Here is a 22321-nt window from a genome sequence, read left to right as displayed (position 1 = left end):
AACAGAACCCATTATAATCACTGGCACGGTCTGCACTGGATAGTATACAGATGCCGTTCAATTTCCTGACGACAACAAAAAAGCTTTATTAACATTAGCTCAAGGAACATATTAAAATACGTTATTTAAAAATCCATGTCTTGGCACCTTTTTTTTTTCCTTTCACTTCTTACTTTACAAAAGATAAAGAATTTGGCCAAATAGGTGTCTAATCTTCTTATATTTTGAAACCTTCATGTCAGGAACGCATCTGATTTCTTAAAATGCCATCTACGCAGGCAGCCCACAAGGTTTTAGAACAGAGCCGGTATGTTGCCACATTCTGTGACCTTCATGTTTGGAATTGTTTTCTTTTTAAAGCATCTAAAAGCTTTTCTCAAACAGACAAAAGGAATGTTGATTTGTTTTGTTCTTTTATTTATTTATTTATTTATTTTACTTTTTTTTTTCTCGGATGTCAGTGTGCCAAAACTTGCAGTGTTTAACTGAAGTCACATGTTTATCCTCATGAACATTTCTCTGTTCTTTTGAAAACCCAACTTCAGAGAGGAAATACTAATTTCCACTATGGTTACAACTGAGCATGTGGCAATAACTGTACTGCAGAATCTTTAAGTCAGTTTTCAAAGCCTAATTCTCTTTCTTCAGCTGTTATTTTCTCTCTGTGATTACTTAGTCTGGTGTTGCTGTGAACAATGAGAGCATTGTAACACTAAGAGGCAGTCTAGCCATTACAGAGCATTTATCTCTGGTAGTCACATGTGATTGGATGAGGAACTTAAACAAGACATTCCACAATTCAGTCTCCATAGAGACTTGAGCTCAAGGATCTCTCCATAGAAAGACTGTATGATTACATTTTTCCATTGTAACACAACAGTGAAGGTTGTTTAATAAAAATTAGGCTGTAATACAATGGTTAGCCATGCTTGTTATATCCCCTCTAATTTTAAACTGTCTTGTAAATAGAGGCTTTGCAGCTGTTGAGCTAATGGACCCACTTATCTGTTGACCTCCCAGTCTTCTGCAATATCCATATCCTCATGTCTGTTTCTACAGTAAATCAGTTCCCATACACGTTAACCATCAGGCATGGATATACCCAGATAATGCTAGATCTGTGTTGTTGTTTTTTATCTTTTCTCAAATTCAAGATAACGTTGTTTCCTTAACAAGAAAAACACATCTGGAAAGAATAGAAAGTCTTCTTTAATCCAAGAACACATTTTCAGTCTTGCCCTACTTTCATTTTCACTGTGCTGCATGATTTCCTCCCTTTGAGTTTATGCTGTGGTTTCCCATGAGCACACCATGAGTTGTTCTGTTTGTTTTAGTGGTCATCAATGCACGCAACCTACATTTGAATGCTTGTTACAGCACGGCTCCCCCTGTTGACTGCGAATGCTACAACTCTCCATTGTTATTGACAGTTTTTATTTACATGTCTGTCCTGAATGACTGCTGATTCTGAAATAACTCCAATATTGTCTAAACTCCATAAAATTGACCTTTTCCAGTGGCATATCAAAGCCTGTTCACACCAACACAAATGTTTGGCATTAAAGGGGTCATGAATTGAGAAAACAAATTTTCCTTGATCTTTTGAAAAGAGGTCATTATACTATTAAAATGTCCTCTAAGTTTCAGAATTCAGAACGTCCTTGTTAGTCCAAAAACAGCTTTTATTGAAACCATTTTGCTGAAACGACTACTTTTAGATTTTGTCACATTGACTTAATAGTGCGATGAAAGACCGCCTCTGCTGAAGAAAATCAATGCCTCCTTCTGTTGTTGCCTCTTTAGCCCCGCCCACGCATTTGCACGTCATGTAATAGTAAATACAAAAGAGAGAGACAACCAGAAGATTACTCCAGCAACAAAACGATAGCGATGCCTCTGATTAATACAAGACATTTTGAAGTACCAAGTTGTGGAAAAACAGTCTTTGCATTGCTTTCTTTGTGATCATAACATTAGGAAAGCATGAACTTTATTTTTAACAAAGTTCCAGATTGTGTCAGTAAGACTGATCAAATCATTTGATATGTACTGAGCATTTATATATATCCAAATTATGTAGAGAACGCTGCTTTTGTTATTGTTTTGATCTAATCCATCTGTTGTAATCCTGAATAAAATCTACTTCAGTAAGCGATATTCTGTTTTGTCATCAAGTAAGATGACAAATGACAATTTGACAATCTGTTTACACAAAATGATCTTATCCTGTCAACTATAACTATGGTAACTCAGTACATAAACTTACAAGACTTATAAAGCACATCTAATACGCATAAATGTTTCACATTGTTGGCAAATGTTTCAATTATACAAGATATTTTTTTACATCAGAGGTTTTCAAAACAATTCCAGATGTCTAATGGTGGGGACGTCAGAAATTATTTTATTATGCAAAACTGTTACCCAATCATAGCAGTTGGCGTTTACCAAGTCATTAATGTTGCACGCCCATCAAAACAAAATGTTTAAAAGAGAGGGTCAAAAACAGAATAGAAAATAGCTTATTACTTCTAAATTAGGATATTTTCTATGTAAAAATCTTGAAAATGTTATAAGTGGACATCAGAGAACATAATAAAAAAAAATAATAAAAAAAAAATTGCAATTCATGACCCCATTAAAAAACAGCTGGTGGGCTGAATGAATATGCATATTCACTCACTGTCAGTAGGTGGCACTTATAGAAAAGCAGAAATACCCTGGTTTCTCCAGGACACAAAGGACTACATAACTTTTTGTTTGTGATACACTTGTAAAAGAGAAGAAAGGAAGTTAAACATTATTTACATGTTTTCAAACAGCTGTTCAGATTTTTGTATTTGCTATGGTGTTAATTACCACCAAATACAAGAGTACAGAAACGAGAGACCGTTCTGTTTTTTCCTCTGCTATTTACTGTTGCTTAGCAAAATCCTCTGTTCTTGAGCACCGCCATGTCGTGGTTTTATAAAACAGCAGCATCTCTGTGTCTGAACATGTGACCAAAAGCACAAATCTAATTAGTTGGACTCTTTTCCTCAGAACTACAATGGAATAAGAGATTAGAACGCCTCTGTAAAAAAAAAAAATTAATTAATTAATTAATTAATTAAAAAAATAAATAAATAATAATAAAAAAAAATAATATATATATATATATATATATATATATATATATAAAATAAAATAAAATAAAATAAAAATGTCACATTGACAGCATGTGAAAAGACACATTAACAGCTTTTCATTAAAAAATGTTGTGTGAACAGAAGTTTAGTCTGATTACTCTAAAAATGTAGTATGTCAGTATGTGGAAATATGGTTCCGATGTTGTGCCCAATTTTTTTGACTCCCCCACACCAAATCCTAAACCTACCAATACTAGGGCAGTAATAATCTGACAGGGGTCAGAATTGGGCACAACACCGGATCACAGCATTTCAGTGGAACATTTATCTAGAACATCAGAGATACTAGACCATCCATTACCTGATGCCATTCACAGGGCATTACTCCTGTAATATGGAGTCATTTGAGATTCAGTCTGTGACTAATGTTTTCCCCCACCCACATTTGTGGTTGCATGCTGCCCTGTATTGCACTGCTTGTAATATACTTGTAAGATGACTGCTCGACTTTGGGGAGGATGCACAAACACCCTCGTGCCAGTGTTGGTTGAAGTTCACCTTTGACACTGCACTGAAATCAGCTTTCTTCATAATCATGTACTACTGCAATAACCAGGCCACATGCAGAATTTTTTTCAGCTCTGAAAAAAGGTTTTGATGTTTACATGGGAAGCTGGTTGTAGTTCAGTACAGAGGGACGGCTTCTACCCGGAACATTAAACCCACAACAACTCCCCCTCTCTTTCTGCAGCATGAGTTAATTCTCCTTTTCTTTTCACAGCTGTGGAGAGAGATTGTTTTAAAGTGTCTCTCCTAGACCTATAACTCACAATTTTAGGTTAAGGGGTGGCAAATCCAGGCCTTGTGTTTACACAACTTACTGGGCTGTATGAGTCTGCACAATGGTTGCATTGGAAATGTCTTGCAATATTTATTTATTTTTTTTATTTTTTTGCATGCCGACAGGATCATTTTAGGGCATTTTTATACCATCAAGTTTGGTTTTACTACCCTGTACACTGGATATAAGTTCTATTAATTCACACTAGGGCTGGGCTATATATATATATATATATATATATATATACCATAAGATGCTTAGTCAAGGTCTGTTTTACAATATTTCAATATTACAATATCAACACAAGAAGGAATAGTTCATTATTTTCATGCATATGCATTTACAGATCAGTGCATAACGATAAACAAAACTATCTACATATATTTTTACTAATTTAAAAGTTAATTTAGGTTTTGCAAGGAAGCATAGCAAAACATTTAATCACCCTCTCTTTAGAAAACTTAACTTAATGACCAAATAAAAAGTCATCGCAATAAGCACAATATTACTTTTATTAATTTTATATTTATGTAACTGATTAATTACAAACATATTGTAAATGCTCAATATATTGTGTAGCCCTTCACGCTGCTTGAATGTAATGAGATATTTATACTCTTTAAGCATGTTATTTTATTTTTTATTAACAGTATGAACACATGATTCTTTTACATACTGATTTACATGTGAATTCAGAGTGGCATGAATACTGATTGAAGCATGTCCCACGACTAACCACAACCTCACTTATACACTACTTTACAACATCCAGCAGATTTGGTTGTGCTTACTTCTTAATGTCTGTCCCTCATACCTGGAAAACAGCCTTTTTAGAAATGTCAAACTGTTGATCAAATATAATATGACAATTTGTATGCTAAAATATTCTAGAATAGTCTGTCTCTAAAACAATAATATAGTAGCAGATAGGGCTGCACGATATATCGCATGAGATTGTCACGCGCATTTCGTCAGTAAAGCCGGTTCCCTGATTACCGCTAAATCGCCATCACCTGCTTTCAAATGGAGCGGCATTTAATAGACCGAGCCGTAGATCACTGACAAGCCACGCAATATCGCGTTCATATCGCAGATGATTCGCCTTCGATAATGAACGCGATATTGCGTGGCGCGTGACAATCTCATGCAATATATCGTGCAGCCCTAGTAGCAGATCAGCTGACTGTTCTATGTCTTATTGTCCTGACACATACATTGTATCAAGCTCTGGGTGTCAGTGGTATGCTGTGGTCCCGTGTATGTAAGTGTTGGACCATAACTGTATGTGTTCCGCTATCAGGTGAAGGTCATGACTGACAAAGAGCTGCTGGGTTATGCCTGTGAACAGTTCCTGGGCAAGACAGTAGCAGAGATAAAAAGTGTCATTCTGCAGACACTGGAAGGTCACCTGCGCTCTATTCTGGGTGAGTGACGCTGGACACTCTGCACTCCTCGCAGTGCATTTAGACAGTTGATGCATCCTTCATAATTGCAGCCTTTGATCACTTTCCTGGAGGATGGGGCAGTAAGGAAACAAGGATGCATCGCATCTTTAAAATTCTCACTGACCTTATTTGCTTGTGTTCACAGGGACTCTGACGGTGGAGCAGATCTACCAGGACAGGGATCAGTTTGCGAGGCTGGTGAGGGAGGTGGCGGCACCTGACGTGGGCAGGATGGGTATTGAGATCCTAAGCTTTACTATAAAGGTGCTCTTACATTACTATAAATAGAGTTTTTGTTTTACTTTGCTTTTAAATTCTATGTAGTTTTTAACAATCAATCATTTTTTTTCAAACCCACTGCAGTTGTCAGTGTGACAATCTTCTGTTTTCTTCTATTAGGATGTCTATGATAAGGTTGACTATTTGAGCTCTTTGGGGAAATCCCAGACTGCTGCTGTTCAGAGAGATGCTGACATTGGTGTGGCTGAAGCAGAGAGAGATGCTGGAATCAGGGTGAGCTGAAGAGTCACTTTCCATGGCCAGAGTACAAAAAAGGGCCTGAAACTCTTAAGGGAAATGATATCTATATGGTCGGGGGTAAATATTGATTCTCGGGATGTTATATAGGTATATATTTTGTAAAATATTGTTTTATTTTATGTATCATGGTTTCCACAAAAATATTAAGCATCAAAAAACAGTTTCCAACATTGTTAATAATAAGAAATGTTTCTTGAGCATCAGATCAGCATGATTTTTGAAGGATCATGTGACACTGAAGTCTGGCGTAATGACTGATGGAAATTCAGCTTTGCCATTTTTAAATATATTAAAAATAAAAAAAAACAGTTATTTTAAATATTATATAATGATTATTTTTCTGTTAAATAATATTTTTTATGTGTGGTAAACATTCAAAAACTTCCAAATTATATGACAAAATTTAGAAAAACAAAAGTACTGCAGAATGGGTTGCAATTATAGCCAAATTTAAGATTTCAAAGAGTAGGGGGCTGGCTGGTTTAAAACCAGATGTTGGTTTGAAGTTAGCTATTGATGAATGAATACAGCAAATACAGCATTCTTATTTTTATTTATGTATTTATTGTATTTATAAATTAATAGATAGTTGACAATAGTTTTTACTACAGTTGATAAAATATCAATTCAACAGATTGTCAAATTTTAATGGGGCATCAAATTGTGTCCTATTCTTAGATAGTGGCAGGACAGAATATTTGTGTAAATGGGAAATGTGAAAGAGTGAGTTGAATGCAATTTTTTGTTTTCTCACATCTCTTATTCTCTTGTACAGGAAGCAGAATGTAAGAAGGAGATGATGGATGTAAAATTCCAAGCAGATACAAGAATGGCCGACTCAAAGAGAGAGCTGGAGATGCAGAAGGCAGCCTTCAATCAAGAGGTCAACACAAAGGTAGAAATGAGATATTCTTCTGGTAATTTTAAGATGTAAACTGCAGAGGCACTGGTCAATCAATTATGTGATGTACATTATATGGCCAAAAGTTTGTGGACACCCAAACACAACACCCATTTATAATTAATATTTTTAGAAAGCTGAGGCACAATTGGCCTATGAGCTTCAGGCAGCCAAGGAGCAGCAAAAGATCCGACTGGAGGAGATTGAGATTGAGGTGGTTCAGAGGAAGAAGCAAATTTCCATTGAGGAAAAGGAGATCCTCAGGACAGATAAAGAGCTGATCGCCACCGTGAGGAGACCAGCTGAGGCTGAAGCCTACAAGATGGAGCAGCTCGCAGAGGCGCAGAAGTGAGTAAAACGAATGAGAGAGAATAAGTGAGTTGCAGGAAAAGAAAAAAAGACTGCTTATACTTCTGCGTAGGTTGTGTTTAGCATGTAACAATGCGTCGATTCTATGCAAGTTCTGTGATTGGTCTGCTAAAACCCCTCCCCCAGGTCAAAAAACTGGCGTGGAGCAAGCCGAGAAGCTTGAGTGTTTTTAACTTCCATAAGAATGAAAAAACGCTCTGTTTCAGGGGACACACACTGTCTACCTGCAACAAAAGTTGTTGCCTATTTGCCGCCATCACTGCTGAAGCTTCTTTGACAACATACATGACAAGCTGCTTCTTCTTCGGCTTTTCCCTTGATATACTGCAAGACAATGCCTACTAGTGGTCTGCATGCACGTCGACATGGACAACGACGCAGAACTATAAATAAAAACATATGCATAGCCTACGGCACAGAGGCTCCGGCGTAGGTCTGACGCAGAAGTATAAATCAGCCTTTAAAGGTGAGAAAGATGTGAAAGTCACAAGTTTATTTATATAGCACTTTATACAATAGATCTCTTTAAAGGATTCGTTCACTTCAGAATTAAAATTTCCTGATAATTTACTCATTTCCATTACATCCAAGATGTTTATTTCTTTCTTTATTCAGTCGAAAAGAAATTAAGGTTTTTGAGGAAAACACTCTAGGATTTTCTCCATATAGTGGACAGTTACCAATGGGTTGAAGGTCCAAATTGCAGTTTCACTTCAGCTTCAAAGGGCTTTACACGATCCAAGCCGAGGAATAAGGGTCCTATCTACCAAAACAATCTGTAATTTTCAAAAAAAAAAGAAAAAAAAAAGAGAATTATATACGTTTTAACCACAAATGCTCATCTTGCACTGCTCCGCATGACATAATCACATTGGTAAGGTCACGTGTGATGTCGGTTGAAGTACAGAGCAAGTCTTTACGAAGCAACATACAAAGACTGAGTCAAATGCCCTTTACAAAAAAAGGTAAAATAACAATGTCGGACGATTTTAAAGTTGGAGGAGAAAATGAGATGGAGTTTTTCTCCCTACCGCGGTACTTCCATCTACGTAAAGCGTGGCGCATCACAGAGCCAGTGCAAGATGAGCATTTGTGGTTAAAATGTATATAATTTTTATTTTTTTTAAAAATGACCTATCGTTTTGCTGGATAAGACGCTGACGTTTTACCTCGAGTCTGATCTCGAAATTAACTGGAAAAGATTTCCAGACCCAAACCTACCTATTACGAAATCACCACGGACCAATGGTAGTTCAAATGTGTTTAGCAGCCGAAGCTAACTTGGAAAGCTTCCTGGAAAGTTTGCTTCGGCAGGCTGTTTCGAACTCCTGAAACTTTGTTTCGGCCTAATTTTGTTTGTAATGACGTCATACCAGTTCATCCTATGATTAGACTTGATGTATATCAGGGCCTTAAGGGAGTCTCCATCTATGTAAATAAGATAAGAAAGGTAAGAACAGAGGCTTCAGGAACACAATCTGACTTCTGCTCCTTTCTGTCAGGATGAAGAAGGTGTTGACGGCACAGGCTGAAGCGGAGAAGATCAAACGTATTGGAGAAGCAGAGGCCGGCTCCATTGAGGTTGTGGGTAAAGCTGAAGCAGAGAGGATGAGGCTCAAAGCTGAGGCCTATCAGCATTACGGGGAGGCTGCAAAGACCGCCCTTGTCCTGGAGGCTCTGCCAAAGGTGTGTGGAAGTCAGGCTAAAGAAATATGTGGAATTGGATTACTGTAATTACAGATGCAATATTTTCCATCTTTTTATGCTTGCTTTTTCAGACATGTCTGATACTACTAATAGCTAAAATACTATTTTTAAGTCTTTTTTTTTTTTTTTTTTTTTTTTTAAAGATGATGCTCTGAAGAATAAAGCTGACTATGTTTTTGTTGTGTTAACATGTCAGTGGCTGATTTTGTTCCATCACAGATTGCTGGAAAGGTGGCAGCACCCTTGAGCCGTACCGGTGAGATTGTGATCCTGAGCGGTGACGGTGGCCGCGTCACTGGGGAAGTGAATCGTCTGTTGGCTGAACTACCTGTTTCTGTCAACGCCCTCACAGGGGTGGATCTGTCCAAGGTGAATACAAATATTTCATGTACACTACTGTTCAAAACTTTGGGAACATTTAAAAAAAAAATAATAATTAAATGTCTTAAATGAAGCATTTTTTTAAAATCAGAAATACAGTAAATTTGCAATTTGAAATAACTGTTTTAATACATTTTAAAAAATTAATTATTCTTGTGGTGGCAAAGCTGAATTTTCAGCATCATTACTCCAGTCTTCCGTGTCACATGATCCTTCAGAAATCATTCTAATATGATGATTTGGACCTCAGGAAACATTTCTTATTATTATCAGCGTTAAAAACTGCTTAATATTATTGTAGAAACCATAATGCATTTTTACAGGATCATTGTTGAATAGAAAAATAAAAAAAACAGTATTTATTTGAAATAGATTTTTTATAACAATGTAAAAGTTTCTTTTACTCACCCCAAGCTTTTGAACATCATATTTTGCCTTGTATGTCTGTAGCTTGTGCAATAACTGCTAAGGCCACGGATCAGGGAAAAAGATTTAAAAAGAGCTCAAGTCTGATTACTTTTTGACGACAATCAGTACTTGCAAATCTATCAATAACTATCTAGTAACTATCTACTGATGGTTACTAGTAACTATCAATACTTGCAAAAATGTATCAAAAATAGCAACAATTTTATTAGCAACGTTTCGGTGCCTATGCCTGATGAAGGTCATGCGACCGAAACGTCGGTAATAAAATATTTTTGATACGTTTTTGTAAGTATTGATAGTGTGCGGGATGCTCTTTATTTATTTTAGAATTTAAACTTTTTTGGTCTTTTCTCCAACGCACCTATCCATTACCAATAGGTGTGCGATGGTAATTGCTAATTGAAGACACTCGATTGACATTAGTATTTTTCAGAGATGGAACAGGATGAGTAAATGAATAAGTAAAATGTATTATGTTTTGTCAGTATAAATATAAATGTTTCTCTACAGATCCCATTGCTGCAGAAAATGGTCAACCCTCAAGCTTGAACACACTTCTTCCACTCTGCTGCCTTTCCAACACTCCCACATTGATTGCCTTGAAAAGAAACACTTGAAAGCTGTTTTCTTTTTGTGGAAATTAGGAATTGATTTTTTTTTTTTAGACTCCTGGTGCCTTACCTCTGCAGGACCAGATTCTCTGCATGTGCTCTTGTTTTATCACTTATATCCTTTTTTTTTTTTTTTTTTTAACAATGTACCTCAAATATGATTATTTTGTTAATCACAGGACTATTTCGTAAAATTCACTAGTGGGCAGCTGTAGCTCTATGTGTAAGTAGTAATTTAGAAAGTAAGGATGTATTCCCATTTTGATGGGTGGCTAAGATTGTAATCGCAGTTACATTTATGTAGTGTATGAGGATATATAGAAGTATAGTGTAAAAGAGCCATTAGGTTTGTTACAGCATGTTTAGTGGATTGATCAACTGGGCCTTTGAAATTGTTTGTCATTGTGAAGACTTTGCTGTTCAGGTCAAATAGTGATTGAGAAGGTCTGACTTTTATTTTATCTAACATTTTATCTAATTAACACATTTAGATGTACATCCATTTGTGAACATCTTTTTGTACAGTTCAAACATGAAGCGCTCTGGTAATTTAATATTTTTTATAGTGGGACATGAACGTTCATTCTGTCGCTTTTTAAAATTTTGCTTTTAGGGTTGTCGGTTGTCAGATTACACATTCACCATGTAGTTCTTACATGTGGAACTACTCAATGTGATTCACAATCAGTTCTGTCTGTATGTTCTTTAAGAATGTTTTGCCTATTTTTGGATGTTAAAAAGTGGTCCAAGTGCATTTTTTACTAAGATGCCAAGCATAGGCCAAAACATGCTGAATCAGCAGGATTTAGGAAGGTGTCTTTATATTTTCATGGCAGAAAACCACAGAAAAGTTACCTCACCCAATGTTTATGCATATGATAAAGCTTTGGTCCTCTTCCATTAGCTGCAAGCAAGACTTTGTCTTCAGCCAAACTGACAGTACAGAACTAGTGCACTCTTGTCTACTGTTAAATCTATACGTTTAGAGAACATCTACCAAAAGTTGAACATACCATCTCCATAATTTCTTTATTCTATGCCTTAGAGTTTTTTCTCCATATTGAATCCATCTTCAATTAAATGATGCAGCATGATTATGACAGGACTTTCTCTTTATTTAATTTTTTACCAAAATATTTCAGATTGTCATATGCAATTTTTTTTTTCCTTAAGTACTAATTATCAACATCCAGATAATGTGAGAGCTCTGTCAAATATATGTGAATTTAACTTTTTTTTTTCTATTAAGAAATATGTTTTAGTGTTTTGTTTTCTTCTGATTTTCAGCTTGCCATTCTGTCCTGAGAAAACTAATCATTTTGCCAAACATAAGTAGGTCAAACATTATATCAGCTTTTATTTTACATCGCTGCTGAATCATAAATTGATTGGGTATTTTTCTCATAGGTAATCAGATGCCAAATATAATGTTTTTTTTTTTTTACAGTACACTGACAAAAGTATTTGTTGGGGGAGAAAAATGTTCTGTTTGTCAGAAACAACTTCATTAAAATTGATGTTCAATTTTCATTCTTCAAAATGAAGTGTTTGTTTATTTTGATGTCAATATCTGTTTTAACCGGGAAAAAGGGAATTGTGCTCTGAAAATGTAGCTATTCTTTATAAAATGTTGCACACATTTAAACTCAACTTCAGGCTTAAACTTTTCTATGCTTAATCCAAAATAACGAAAGCTGTTGTTTCTGAGCTGAGTGTTTGTTCTAGAGTTTGTACACTAACAATCACATATTGAGAATGTGCTATATATATATATATATATATACCGATGCATATAGTTAATGCCTATATATTATTGACAAATGAATATGTAGTATGCAATATGTATCTATTTAGAAATCTGTCTGATTACAGTCAATAAATTTGTCTTGATTTATTTATCTTTTTTTGTGTGTGAATTTTTTGCCATTTTAGACTAGGCTGATAGTCTAGGGCTTTGCAAAAGGCAACTTTACAGTGCTAAGAAACGTTGTTTGTAATGACTTAAAAAGTGAAAACTTAATGCAGAACACAGTATTTAGGTTTAATGTAAAAAAGGCAACATAGAAGATCAGACAATGGAGACAGCAAAAGTGTGATTATGGATCTAGATTTCTTTCAACATCATGAATTTCATTCCACACTTCATCTTGCTTTGTAATGTGCCATATTTCAAAGTCAAACTGGATGATCGAAGGGAAAAAAGTTTGATGTGAATTGTTTGGATTAAAGGGTGTGTTGCATACCAGATGAAGTGGGGCCGGATGCCAGTTTTGCTACTAGTTAGTGTTATTCAACAGCCTGTGCAGCCTAAATGATGTTAACAGAAACGGAAAATCATTTCATTCAGATTAAAGATTACAGAGATGATAAAACAAATAAGAAGAATATAATATACACCAGAAACATTGATTAAGAAAGTAAATAGAGTGAACTTTGGTTTCATGTTGACTTTAAAAGTAATTGCAAAACATAAATATGGACATCAGCTACAGCAAACAACCTCTTATCACACTGAAAATAATATTTACATTCTTCTGTTGGGAAGCCATCAGTGTTTAACATGTTTCATAAACTAGTGATGCAGAGGGGAACAGATTGGAGCAGTGCAGTCTCTGCTGGACATGAGCAACAAAATGAGGCATAATTAGATGATGACAGATAAACCTCATTTCCCAGTCTGCTGTTCACTATAATATTCTGTTAGTGGTCTGGCACTGACATAGTCCATCTGTGATCTGTGTTCGGTCTGGCTGTTCAGCATGCTGTTTAATGTGAATTGTTGATCAATGTATTCCTGAACAGCTGGATAAATCTGCGGGAGCAGCTCTCGTTCTGACCCGCGGAGGTACTGCTCAGGGTGGGGGGGATTTTGCAGTCCCTTCCCTGATGGTCCAGAGGCCAACGGTCGAAAATGGATCCTGTTGAGGATGTCGGTGAGGGGTCTTGGATTAACATAGTCGGAGACTGGGGTCATCTCCAGGTTCCTCAGAGCACTTTCAGGAAGTTGCATCCGACTTAGTTTAGGAGGCAGAGGAAGGGGCAGCTCCACGTCAGGACATTGCCTTGACTGATGGGGAGGGGTAAGAAAATAAGGCTGGAGCTGGATAATGGATCTGCCAGGAGTTTGAGAGGCTGGGCTGCTGTGGTGGTGATGGTGCTGCTGAGGGTTTAGAGGGCTGCTGATCTGAGATGGCAGTCGGCTGAGGTTGGTGTCTGCTGTGGAGGACTGGACACAAGAGCTCTGGGCCATGGGCAGAGATGCGCAAAGATTATGGAGGCTGGAGGGTCTGGCTTCTCTGGGACTGGAAAAAAAGTTTTGACAGTTATTTTGACCGCTGACACATCTGCATGTAGTACTTGTCCAGAAAGGGGTAAACTAAAGTGGAATAATCACTGTTTTGCATTCAAAATAGCCTTTCTTCAAAATAAAAGCTGTGATTTTGCCAATTAAGACATGTTTTGTTGATCTTGGAACAACATTCCTAATCCTATCCCTACCCCTAAACCAAACCCTACCCAGAACATCCCTACAATCAGAAGGGGCCAGTTGTTCAAAAGTAATCTGATCAGATTTCAGCCATTGGATTGGATCAAATCTCGAAAATGGGTTGTTCAAAAGGAAAAAGGGATTCTGAAATCAGATTAGATCACGGAATCCAGTTCTAATCCTAGTTTTAATCTGGATCAAACCTTCAGTTTGTGTTGTTCAAAACTTTTCAGTAGGATTTGGATAACTTTGATCCAAAAAACAGGATTATCCTGATCCCAACAGGGGGTAGGATTTCAAGGTGGATTCCAGGAGGAAAATGTAGTAAAACTTTAAAACTGGTCAAAAAATACAACATTTATATCATGTAATATACATACACATTTTTTTATTTTGCTCTTGATTAGTTTAACTGTTAAATAAATTAGAAGTAGACATTAGCCTACATATTTAGCCTTTCGGTAACCTACTCTAAACTAAAAAAGAGATTTTGGTGCCATAAAACAATCCCCAACCAGCTGTAAATATCCAACAAAAATATATATAATTCAAAACCCATATTCTTTCTATCAACATGTCCCTTTAGGGGCTCGGTAGAGCACTGGAAATCCAGATTTGGTAATCTGGAAAAGTGTGTATCTGGATCACGGTGATCCAATCCAATTTTTCTTTGAAAAACCAGCACAAAAGTAAGATGGATTACCTGATCCTGGATAGCAAAACATGGGATTTCCGAATACAGATTATTCTGATCCAGATTAAACTTTTTGAACAACTGGCCCAAAGAAAATTGTAAGTGAATAACACTGATGTAGATGCACCTAACCCTGGTTGTGAGCCTAAACTTGACATAAACTGTAAACTTGTCCCTCAAATCTGATTGGTTGATTGGAATGTTCCAGGATCAACAAAGATGCTGATCCAGGAACATTTTGTAACTACTTGATGATTAAATCATGTTCACCGGTTTAATGTTTGAAAGCAAATCAATTAAGAATTTTACTTGTAATTTTATTCATGTTGTGTAAAATGAAATTCTAATCATTATTGTTACTATTATTATTATTATTATTATTAGATATGATTGTTGTTTTACAGTACAATAGTATTATTACTATAGTAATATATTTCTTTATTGATTTGTGTAACTATTAGAATGTGTGAAAAAGAAATATTCAGGTAATAACTGTCAAAAACACTTGAAATTCAAGCTTTTTACAAGTCTGCATGTTCATTATTATTACTATTATTATAAGCAGTAGTAGTATTGTATTGTCATATTGAATGGGTTTCATAAACTCAACAGTGTGGCCTGAGACAACCGAAGTATAAACTAAGTTTTAACCCTTTATCTCTATGCTAAAATTGACTGAAAATTCACATTTTACAGCTTAGCCAAGAAAATTTCTTCCCTAGGTTTATATCTTTGTCACCATTTTCACTTCTGAATCTCTAAGATAAAATGTAATAGCCAGCATAAGTTTAGAGCAAGAATTAGTATTTTACAGTACAAATGCAACAAAATATTATAGTATGATTATAATGCGACATTCACTTCATCACAGACTCACCTGTTCAGGTGTCTGTTACTGAGGCTGAGAATGGTGTGGGTCTGCTGGGGTGAAGGTGCGCCAGCTGTGCTGAGGTTTATGAAGGCTGATATGAAAGGGTTTAGGGTTACAGAGGAAGCCACTTCTGAAAAATGCTGGTTACTGCTGCTGTCAACAGAGCTGGACACAGTCACATCCACATCCTCGTCTTTCTGTGACCGTCCCACTGCTATTGGGACAAAAGAAAACCAGAAATAGTGAAACTAAATTTACACAGTTTATTTCAAAGAGTCTGTCCAAAATAAAATAGCTAATTAAGTAGCAAGTAAAATGTAGGGCACATGAATATGATCCTCATGATTGAGGTTAAGATTCCCCTCTGCTGCCACCTGCTGGGCACCAGGCCATCACAACAGAAACATCAAGCAACACAAATGCATATGATATAAATCAGCAATGAAAAAAGGAAGTCATACCATGTTCATTTGGTGTCAAATCTTGTTTGACCGGTCCATCTGAATCCTGGGTCTCTTGGGTCTCCTTGTCTCTAAACCTAATGAGAAGAAATTCTATAGGTTATATTGACTTAAAATATCTGAAGGTCAAGGCCTGGAAATAATATGTAAATTATATTAAATACACTATGTGTATTCCCTTTGGAATGATAAAAATCTAGCTCATTTACTTACATGGTTGAAAAGAATGATATTTAATCAGCCCTGATACTGTCATAATCTCTAAAGGAGACATTTGTAGGTGTATTTTCCTGAATTAAAGAAAGAAACGATGATAGCTCTCTATCCATTTTGTGGTGACCTGACCTAGTAATGATCTCTAATTGACCTGACCTAATTAATCATCTCTACTGAATTGTCACCTTTTCCTGTTCAGTCCATTGTCACGAAAGCCTTTGGCAAAGGGGTTGTTGTCAATCTTGAGTTTTGTAATCTGTGTTGAAAAAGAAAATTAAAGATTGCCATCAGCAAAACCCACATACATGACAGTTAACACTTATAAATAATAGAAATACTAATAGAAATAATTAGAAATAGAAAAACACTCATAGAAAATAATAATAAATCATTGGAGAAAAATCTGAAACTTTGTGGTCAGGCACAAATGTTCAATTTTCAACTTCCACTTACATTGTTTTGCTTATATTTTGAGATAAAATTTGTTTTAAACTAGAAAAATGCAAGATAGAAGCATCACTTATACTTTTGAATACTAGATTCTATTACTGTATTAATTACATAGGTACAGTGGGTACAGAAAGTATTCAGACCCCCTTAAATTTTTCACTCTTTGTTATATTGCAGCCACTTGCTAAAATCATTTAAGTTCATTTTTTTTCCTCATTAATGTACACACAGCACCACATATTGACAGAAAAACACAGAATTGTTGACATTTTTGCAGATTTATTAAAAAAGAAGAACTGAAATATCACATGGTCCTAAGTATTCAGACCCTTTGCTGTGACACTCATATATTTAACTCAGGTGCTGTCCATTTCTTCTGATCATCCTTGAGATGGTTCTACACCTTCATTTGAGTCCAGCTGTGTTTGATTATACTGATTGGACTTGATTAGGAAAGCCACACACATGTCTATATAAGACCTTACAGCTCACAGTGCATGTCAGAGCAAATGAGAATCATGAGGTCAAAGGAACTGCCTGAAGAGCTCAGAGACAGAATTGTGGCAAGGCACAGATCTGGCCAAGGTTACAAAAACATTTCTGCTGCACTTAAGGTTCCTAAGAGCACAGAGGCCTCCATAATCCTTAAATGGAAGACGTTTGGGACGACCAGAACCCTTCCTAGAGCTGTCCGTCCGGCCAAACTGAGCTATCAGGGGAGAAGAGCCTTGGTGAGAGAGGTAAAGAAGAACCCAAAGTTCACTGTGGCTGAGCTCCAGAGATGCAGTCGGGAGATGGAAGAAAGCTGTAGAAAGTCAACCATCACTGCAGCCCTCCACCAGTCGGGTCTTTATGGCAGAGTGGCCCGACAGAAGCCTCTCCTCAGTGCAAGACACATGAAAGCCCGCATGGAGTTTGCTAAAAAACACCTGAAGGACTCCAAGATGGTGAGAAATAAGATTCTCTGGTCTGATGAGACCAAGATAGAACTTTTTGGCCTTAATTCTAAGCGGTATGTGTGGAGAAAACCAGGCACTGCTCATCACCTGTCCAATACAGTCCCAACAGTGAAGCATGGTGGTGGCAGCATCATGCTGTGGGGGTGTTTTTCAGCTGCAGGGACAGGACGACTGGTATGCAATCGAGGGAAAGATGAATGCGGCCAAGTACAGGGATATTCTGGACGAAAACCTTCTCCAGAGTGCTCAGGACCTCAGACTGGGCCGAAGGTTTACCTTCCAACAAGACAATGACCCTAAGCACACAGCTAAAATAATGAAGGAGTGGCTTCACAACAACTCTGTGACTGTTCTTGAATGGCCCAGCCAGAGCCCTGACTTAAACCCAATTGAGCATCTCTGGAGAGACCTAAAAATGGCTGTCCACCAACGTTTACCATCCAACCTGACAGAACTGGGGAGGATCTGCAAGGAGGAATGGCAGAGGATCCCCAAATCCAGGTGTGAAAGACTTGTTGCATCTTTCCCAAAAAGACTCATGGCTGTATTAGATCAAAAGGGTGCTTCTACTAAATACTGAGCAAAGGGTCTGAATACTTAGGACCATGTGATATTTCAGTTTTTCTTTTTTAATAAATCTGAAAAAATGTCAACAATTCTGTGTTTTTCTGTCAATATGGGGTGATGTGTGTACATTAATGAGGGAAAAAAATGAACTTAAATGATTTTAGCAAATGGCTGCAATATAACAGAGTGAAAAATGTAAGGGGGTCTGAATACTTTCCGTACCCACTGTATATTGGGTCTCTAGTCGAGTTTGTGTTAAACTCACGTATCATACAAGAATATATTGATAATAATTATATGGTTATATTCAGCTATATACTGATGCATTAAAGAATTCAGATGATAGAATCGGAGTATCATTTATTGTTCCAGAAGCTAATATCAGAGTGGGGAGGAGGATCAACGAAGGACTGTCAGTATATATGGGTGAAATGCTTGCATTATTGTTAGCATTACAGTGGATAGAGGATGCAAGGCCACTAAAAGCAATCATCTGTTCAGACTCGAGCTCATCGGTAACCAGTTTACAGTACAGTAATTCAAACAGCAGACCAGATACTTTAACAAAGACGAGAGAAACACTATACATATTTAAAATTATGGGGCTTATGGTGGTATTTTTGTGGATTTAAGTTAAATGAAACAAAATGGCATATAAAATAGCAAAGGAAGTTACTAAAAGTAATCACATTGATTTTACAGTTAGCATCAGCAGGGCAGAAATCAAGAGTATTACTAAAAAGAAATGGAAGGAAAGATGGCAAAGGCAATGGAAAGAAACAAGAAAAGGTTTCACAGGATTCAAAGGAAAGTGGGAAATATGAGGTATACAGGGAGGAATAGGAGGGAAGAAATAATAATATCAAAGCTTATGTTTGGGCACACTCGACTAAATGGAACACTATTCAAAATAGGCAAACATGTTATGTTATATTGTCAGAAACATGAAACAGAAAGAAGACATTTAATTCGGAAATAAGGAAAGATGAAAATAGGCTTTGATTTAATAGATATTCTGCAAAAAGAGTCAAAAGATATGTGTACATTCTGGTCCACACTCTGGAAATGCAGCAGTAAGTTGTTTGCCTACCGCCAATAAGCCCAAGAAGAAGAAGGATCTTTAGCTTATGTCTTTAGCCTCATGAATTTGAGCCACTAGATGGCAGTAGAACTCCAAGAAAGAAAACAAAAACATCTTTGAAGGCCAGATCTAAATTTCCTATTTTAAAATACAGTATTCATGACATGTGAAATGTCTGTCCTCACCTCCTGGTTCTGGTAGGCTGTGACGGCTATAAAAGCAGCTTCAGGGAAGGTGAAGCGCAGGTAACAGCCAGGGTTGTGAGGGTTACAGGGGTCTGGAGACTGGACTATGTGTAGACGAGGCTGGTATTTGTGCATGGAGTGGAGAACCACCTAATGAACGTGGAGAGAAACAGAAGTAGAAACGGTCAAAAGTAACCCTGAAAACAGAAAATATGAAATAAGCTTTCTTTTTAAATCTTTCAACCAATACATTTTCCCAGTTTCTAAAAGCTCACCAGTCCGTTGGAGTTGAGCATGTTGTTGGTCAGTTTGAGCTTGTGGAAGGAGATTGGATATTGCATCCATTTCTCTCCAGGTGCAGGAGAGTCTGGATGGATGAAGAACCGATTGGGCAGGTGTGGATCGGTTGAACCATTCACTTCCCAACGATCCTTATTCCACTGTAACAATACAAGAGCGTATAGATATTTATTAAGAACACAATTAAAGGGATAGTTCACCCAAAAATGAAAATTTGATGTTTATCTGCTTACCCCCAGAGCATCCAAGATGTAGGTGACTTTGTTTCTTCAGTAGAACACAAATGATGATTTTTAACTGCAACCGCTGCCGTCTGTCTGTCAAATAATGCGAGTGGATGGGAACTTCTACTATAAGAGTAAATAAAACTTGCATAGACAAGTCCAAATTAAACCCTGCGGCTCGTGACGACACATTGATGTCCTAAGACACGAAACGATCGGTTTGTGCGAGAAACCGAACAGTATTTATATCATTTTTTACCTCTAATACACCACTATGTCCAACGGCATTCATCACTCGATTCGTTTGGTCTGATCGCGCTCTGACAACAGCAGTGATGTCTCGCTCTCATTGAAGTATATGCGCGAGACATCACTGCCGCTGTCAGAGTGCGATCAGACCAAACGAATCGAGTGATGAATGCCGTTGGACATAGTGGTGTATTAGAGGTAAAAAAAAATGATATAAATACTGTTCGGTTTCGTGTCTTAAGACATCAATGTGTCGTCACGAGCCGCAGGGTTTAATTTGGATTTGTCTGTCGTGTTTTATTTACTCTTATAGTCCAAGTTCCCGCTGACTTGCATTATACCACTGACAGACGGCAACGGTTGGAGTTAAAAATCATCATGTTCTACTGAAGAAACAAAGACACGTACATCTTGGATGCGCTGGGGGTAAGCAGATACACATAAAATTTTCATTTTTGGGTGAACTATCCCTTTAACAACAACAATCATTAATCTATCGATGCTTATTCATTCATACATTTATTTTTTAGGTCTTGTTCATAACGTCTAAAAAATTCAAACCTCAGGTTTGCAGCACTGTAACATCCTATACTCATCTGGAGCTGAAAATGTCATGTGGATCAGTTAAATATTATAAGGAATAGAACAAAGATAGAGATATAAAATAGTTTAATAGTGAACTAGTGTTGTAGTCCAGTACTGTTCAAAATGTTTTTGAAAGTCTCTTATGCTCACACTTATTTGGCCAAAATACAGTAAAAACAGTAATATTGGGAAATATTATTACAATTTAAAAGAACTGTTTTCTATTGCAATTTATTCCTGTGATGACAAAGCTGAATTTTCGGTGTCACGTGATCCTTCAGAAATCATTCTGATATGCTGATTTGGTGCTCAAGAAACATTTCTTATTATTGTCAATGTTGAAAACAGTTGTGCTGCTTAATATTTCTGTGGAAACTGATATACATGTTTTTCAGAAATCTTTGATAAATAGAAAGTTCAAAAGAGCAATATTTTTGTACCATGAATAAAAGTATTAAACTTACTGACCCTAAACTTTTGAATGGTAATGTATGTGTGTTTGCGAGGGAGAATGTAGGGGGTTTTTAATGAGTATGAGTGCATGTGCCATTTGGGAGGGGTGGATGGGAGGTACCTTGTACTTGCGGTTATCAAACGGCACCATGTCCATTATCACCACATACTTGACTTTAGGATTCAGTCCTGTCACTGTTACTTTGCAGCTGGGAAACATCCGCCTGAATTAAAAGTACACCGGAAACACACCATAACAATTAGTCATCACATTTTAGAAGACACTCTCCATAAAGTGCATTTTGATTGGCAATTCTTTTAGAATTCATGTGCTTAGGAGCTATTCAAATACATGAATGGTTCACTGAATGCACTTAAAAACACCTCCTTTTCACTTTGAAACATGACTTTAGATACAGTGAAAAATATTTTAAGATTTGTAAATCTCAACACAATTTCATTATACATTTGTTTACATATTATAATACATGATGGCCTGGTTTCACAGAGAGGGTTTAGATTAGGATTAGGCCTTAGTTAAATTAGGACTATTAAATTAAGTAGCTTTTATAAACATGCCTTTGCTGGTGTGCATCTTGAGACAAAACAATGGCACTGATATATTTTAAGATATGTCAGTACAAGTTTCTTTACGTTAAAACAGCTCAAACATGCATTTTATTCTGGGGCGGTTTAAGCCTGATCTGTGAAACCAGGCATAAAAGTACCAACACCGCATAAGCGCATACCTGCCAGATTTAGTAATCAGCATCTCTGTGCCGATACTGCTGAATTTGTCCCAGAGCTCTCGATCTTGCAGTGATACATGAACTGGCAGTGAGGTCAGTTCAGCTTCAGCACTGCTCATCCTGCCATTGGTGCTGTGCTGAGGCCGGCAGATGGGTTCCTTACAGTCTAATCAATCATTTCAAATTTTCATTCACCACAATGTAAAACCTACTTACAACATTAGTTCTCCAACATGACATTTGTTTGCTATTAGAACACTCCATTTAGTCATTTTGAGGGTTCTACCTCTTTAAAGTCTTTTTGAAAACCTGAAATTGAATTTGAAATTCTTAAAATGTGAAGACAGTCTTACCTTGTGGATAATATCCATAGTTATTAGCCAAATGATTCATTTGGTAAGGCAAGTCCAGCACAGGCCGTTCCTCTGGGAGATACAT

The 22321-nt window shown here is 36.8% G+C and overlaps 2 protein-coding genes across 2 annotated transcripts in view; one reads left to right on the top strand and one right to left on the bottom strand.

The window, feature by feature from the left end:
• flot2a (flotillin 2a) overlaps nt 1–12250 on the top strand; it is a 23633-nt gene extending 11383 nt beyond the window's left edge. The window contains exons 4-11 of the mRNA XM_048188336.1: nt 5270–5393; nt 5560–5678; nt 5814–5927; nt 6730–6849; nt 6989–7203; nt 8727–8910; nt 9151–9300; nt 10252–12250. Coding sequence (XP_048044293.1) covers nt 5270–5393; nt 5560–5678; nt 5814–5927; nt 6730–6849; nt 6989–7203; nt 8727–8910; nt 9151–9300; nt 10252–10290 — 1065 coding nt within the window. The 3' untranslated portion in view covers nt 10291–12250. The remainder of the gene's footprint in view (nt 1–5269; nt 5394–5559; nt 5679–5813; nt 5928–6729; nt 6850–6988; nt 7204–8726; nt 8911–9150; nt 9301–10251) is intronic.
• Nucleotides 12073–22321, bottom strand: tbx16l (T-box transcription factor 16, like). The gene is made up of 9 exons (XM_048186617.1): nt 22237–22321; nt 21884–22049; nt 21256–21358; nt 19599–19763; nt 19324–19473; nt 16267–16337; nt 15866–15942; nt 15411–15618; nt 12073–13654 (listed from the first exon to the last, which is right to left on the bottom strand). The coding sequence occupies exons 1-9, from the start codon at nt 22319–22321 to the stop codon at nt 13018–13020; spliced, it is 1662 nt and encodes a 553-aa protein (XP_048042574.1). The 3' UTR covers nt 12073–13017.

The sequence above is a fragment of the Megalobrama amblycephala genome, linkage group LG4, assembly GCF_018812025.1.
Source record: "Megalobrama amblycephala isolate DHTTF-2021 linkage group LG4, ASM1881202v1, whole genome shotgun sequence".
In the NCBI taxonomy this organism is placed as follows: Eukaryota; Metazoa; Chordata; class Actinopteri; order Cypriniformes; family Xenocyprididae; genus Megalobrama; species Megalobrama amblycephala.
Note: the sequence above shows the minus strand (reverse complement) of the source record. Positions and strands in the feature narration are given on the sequence as shown.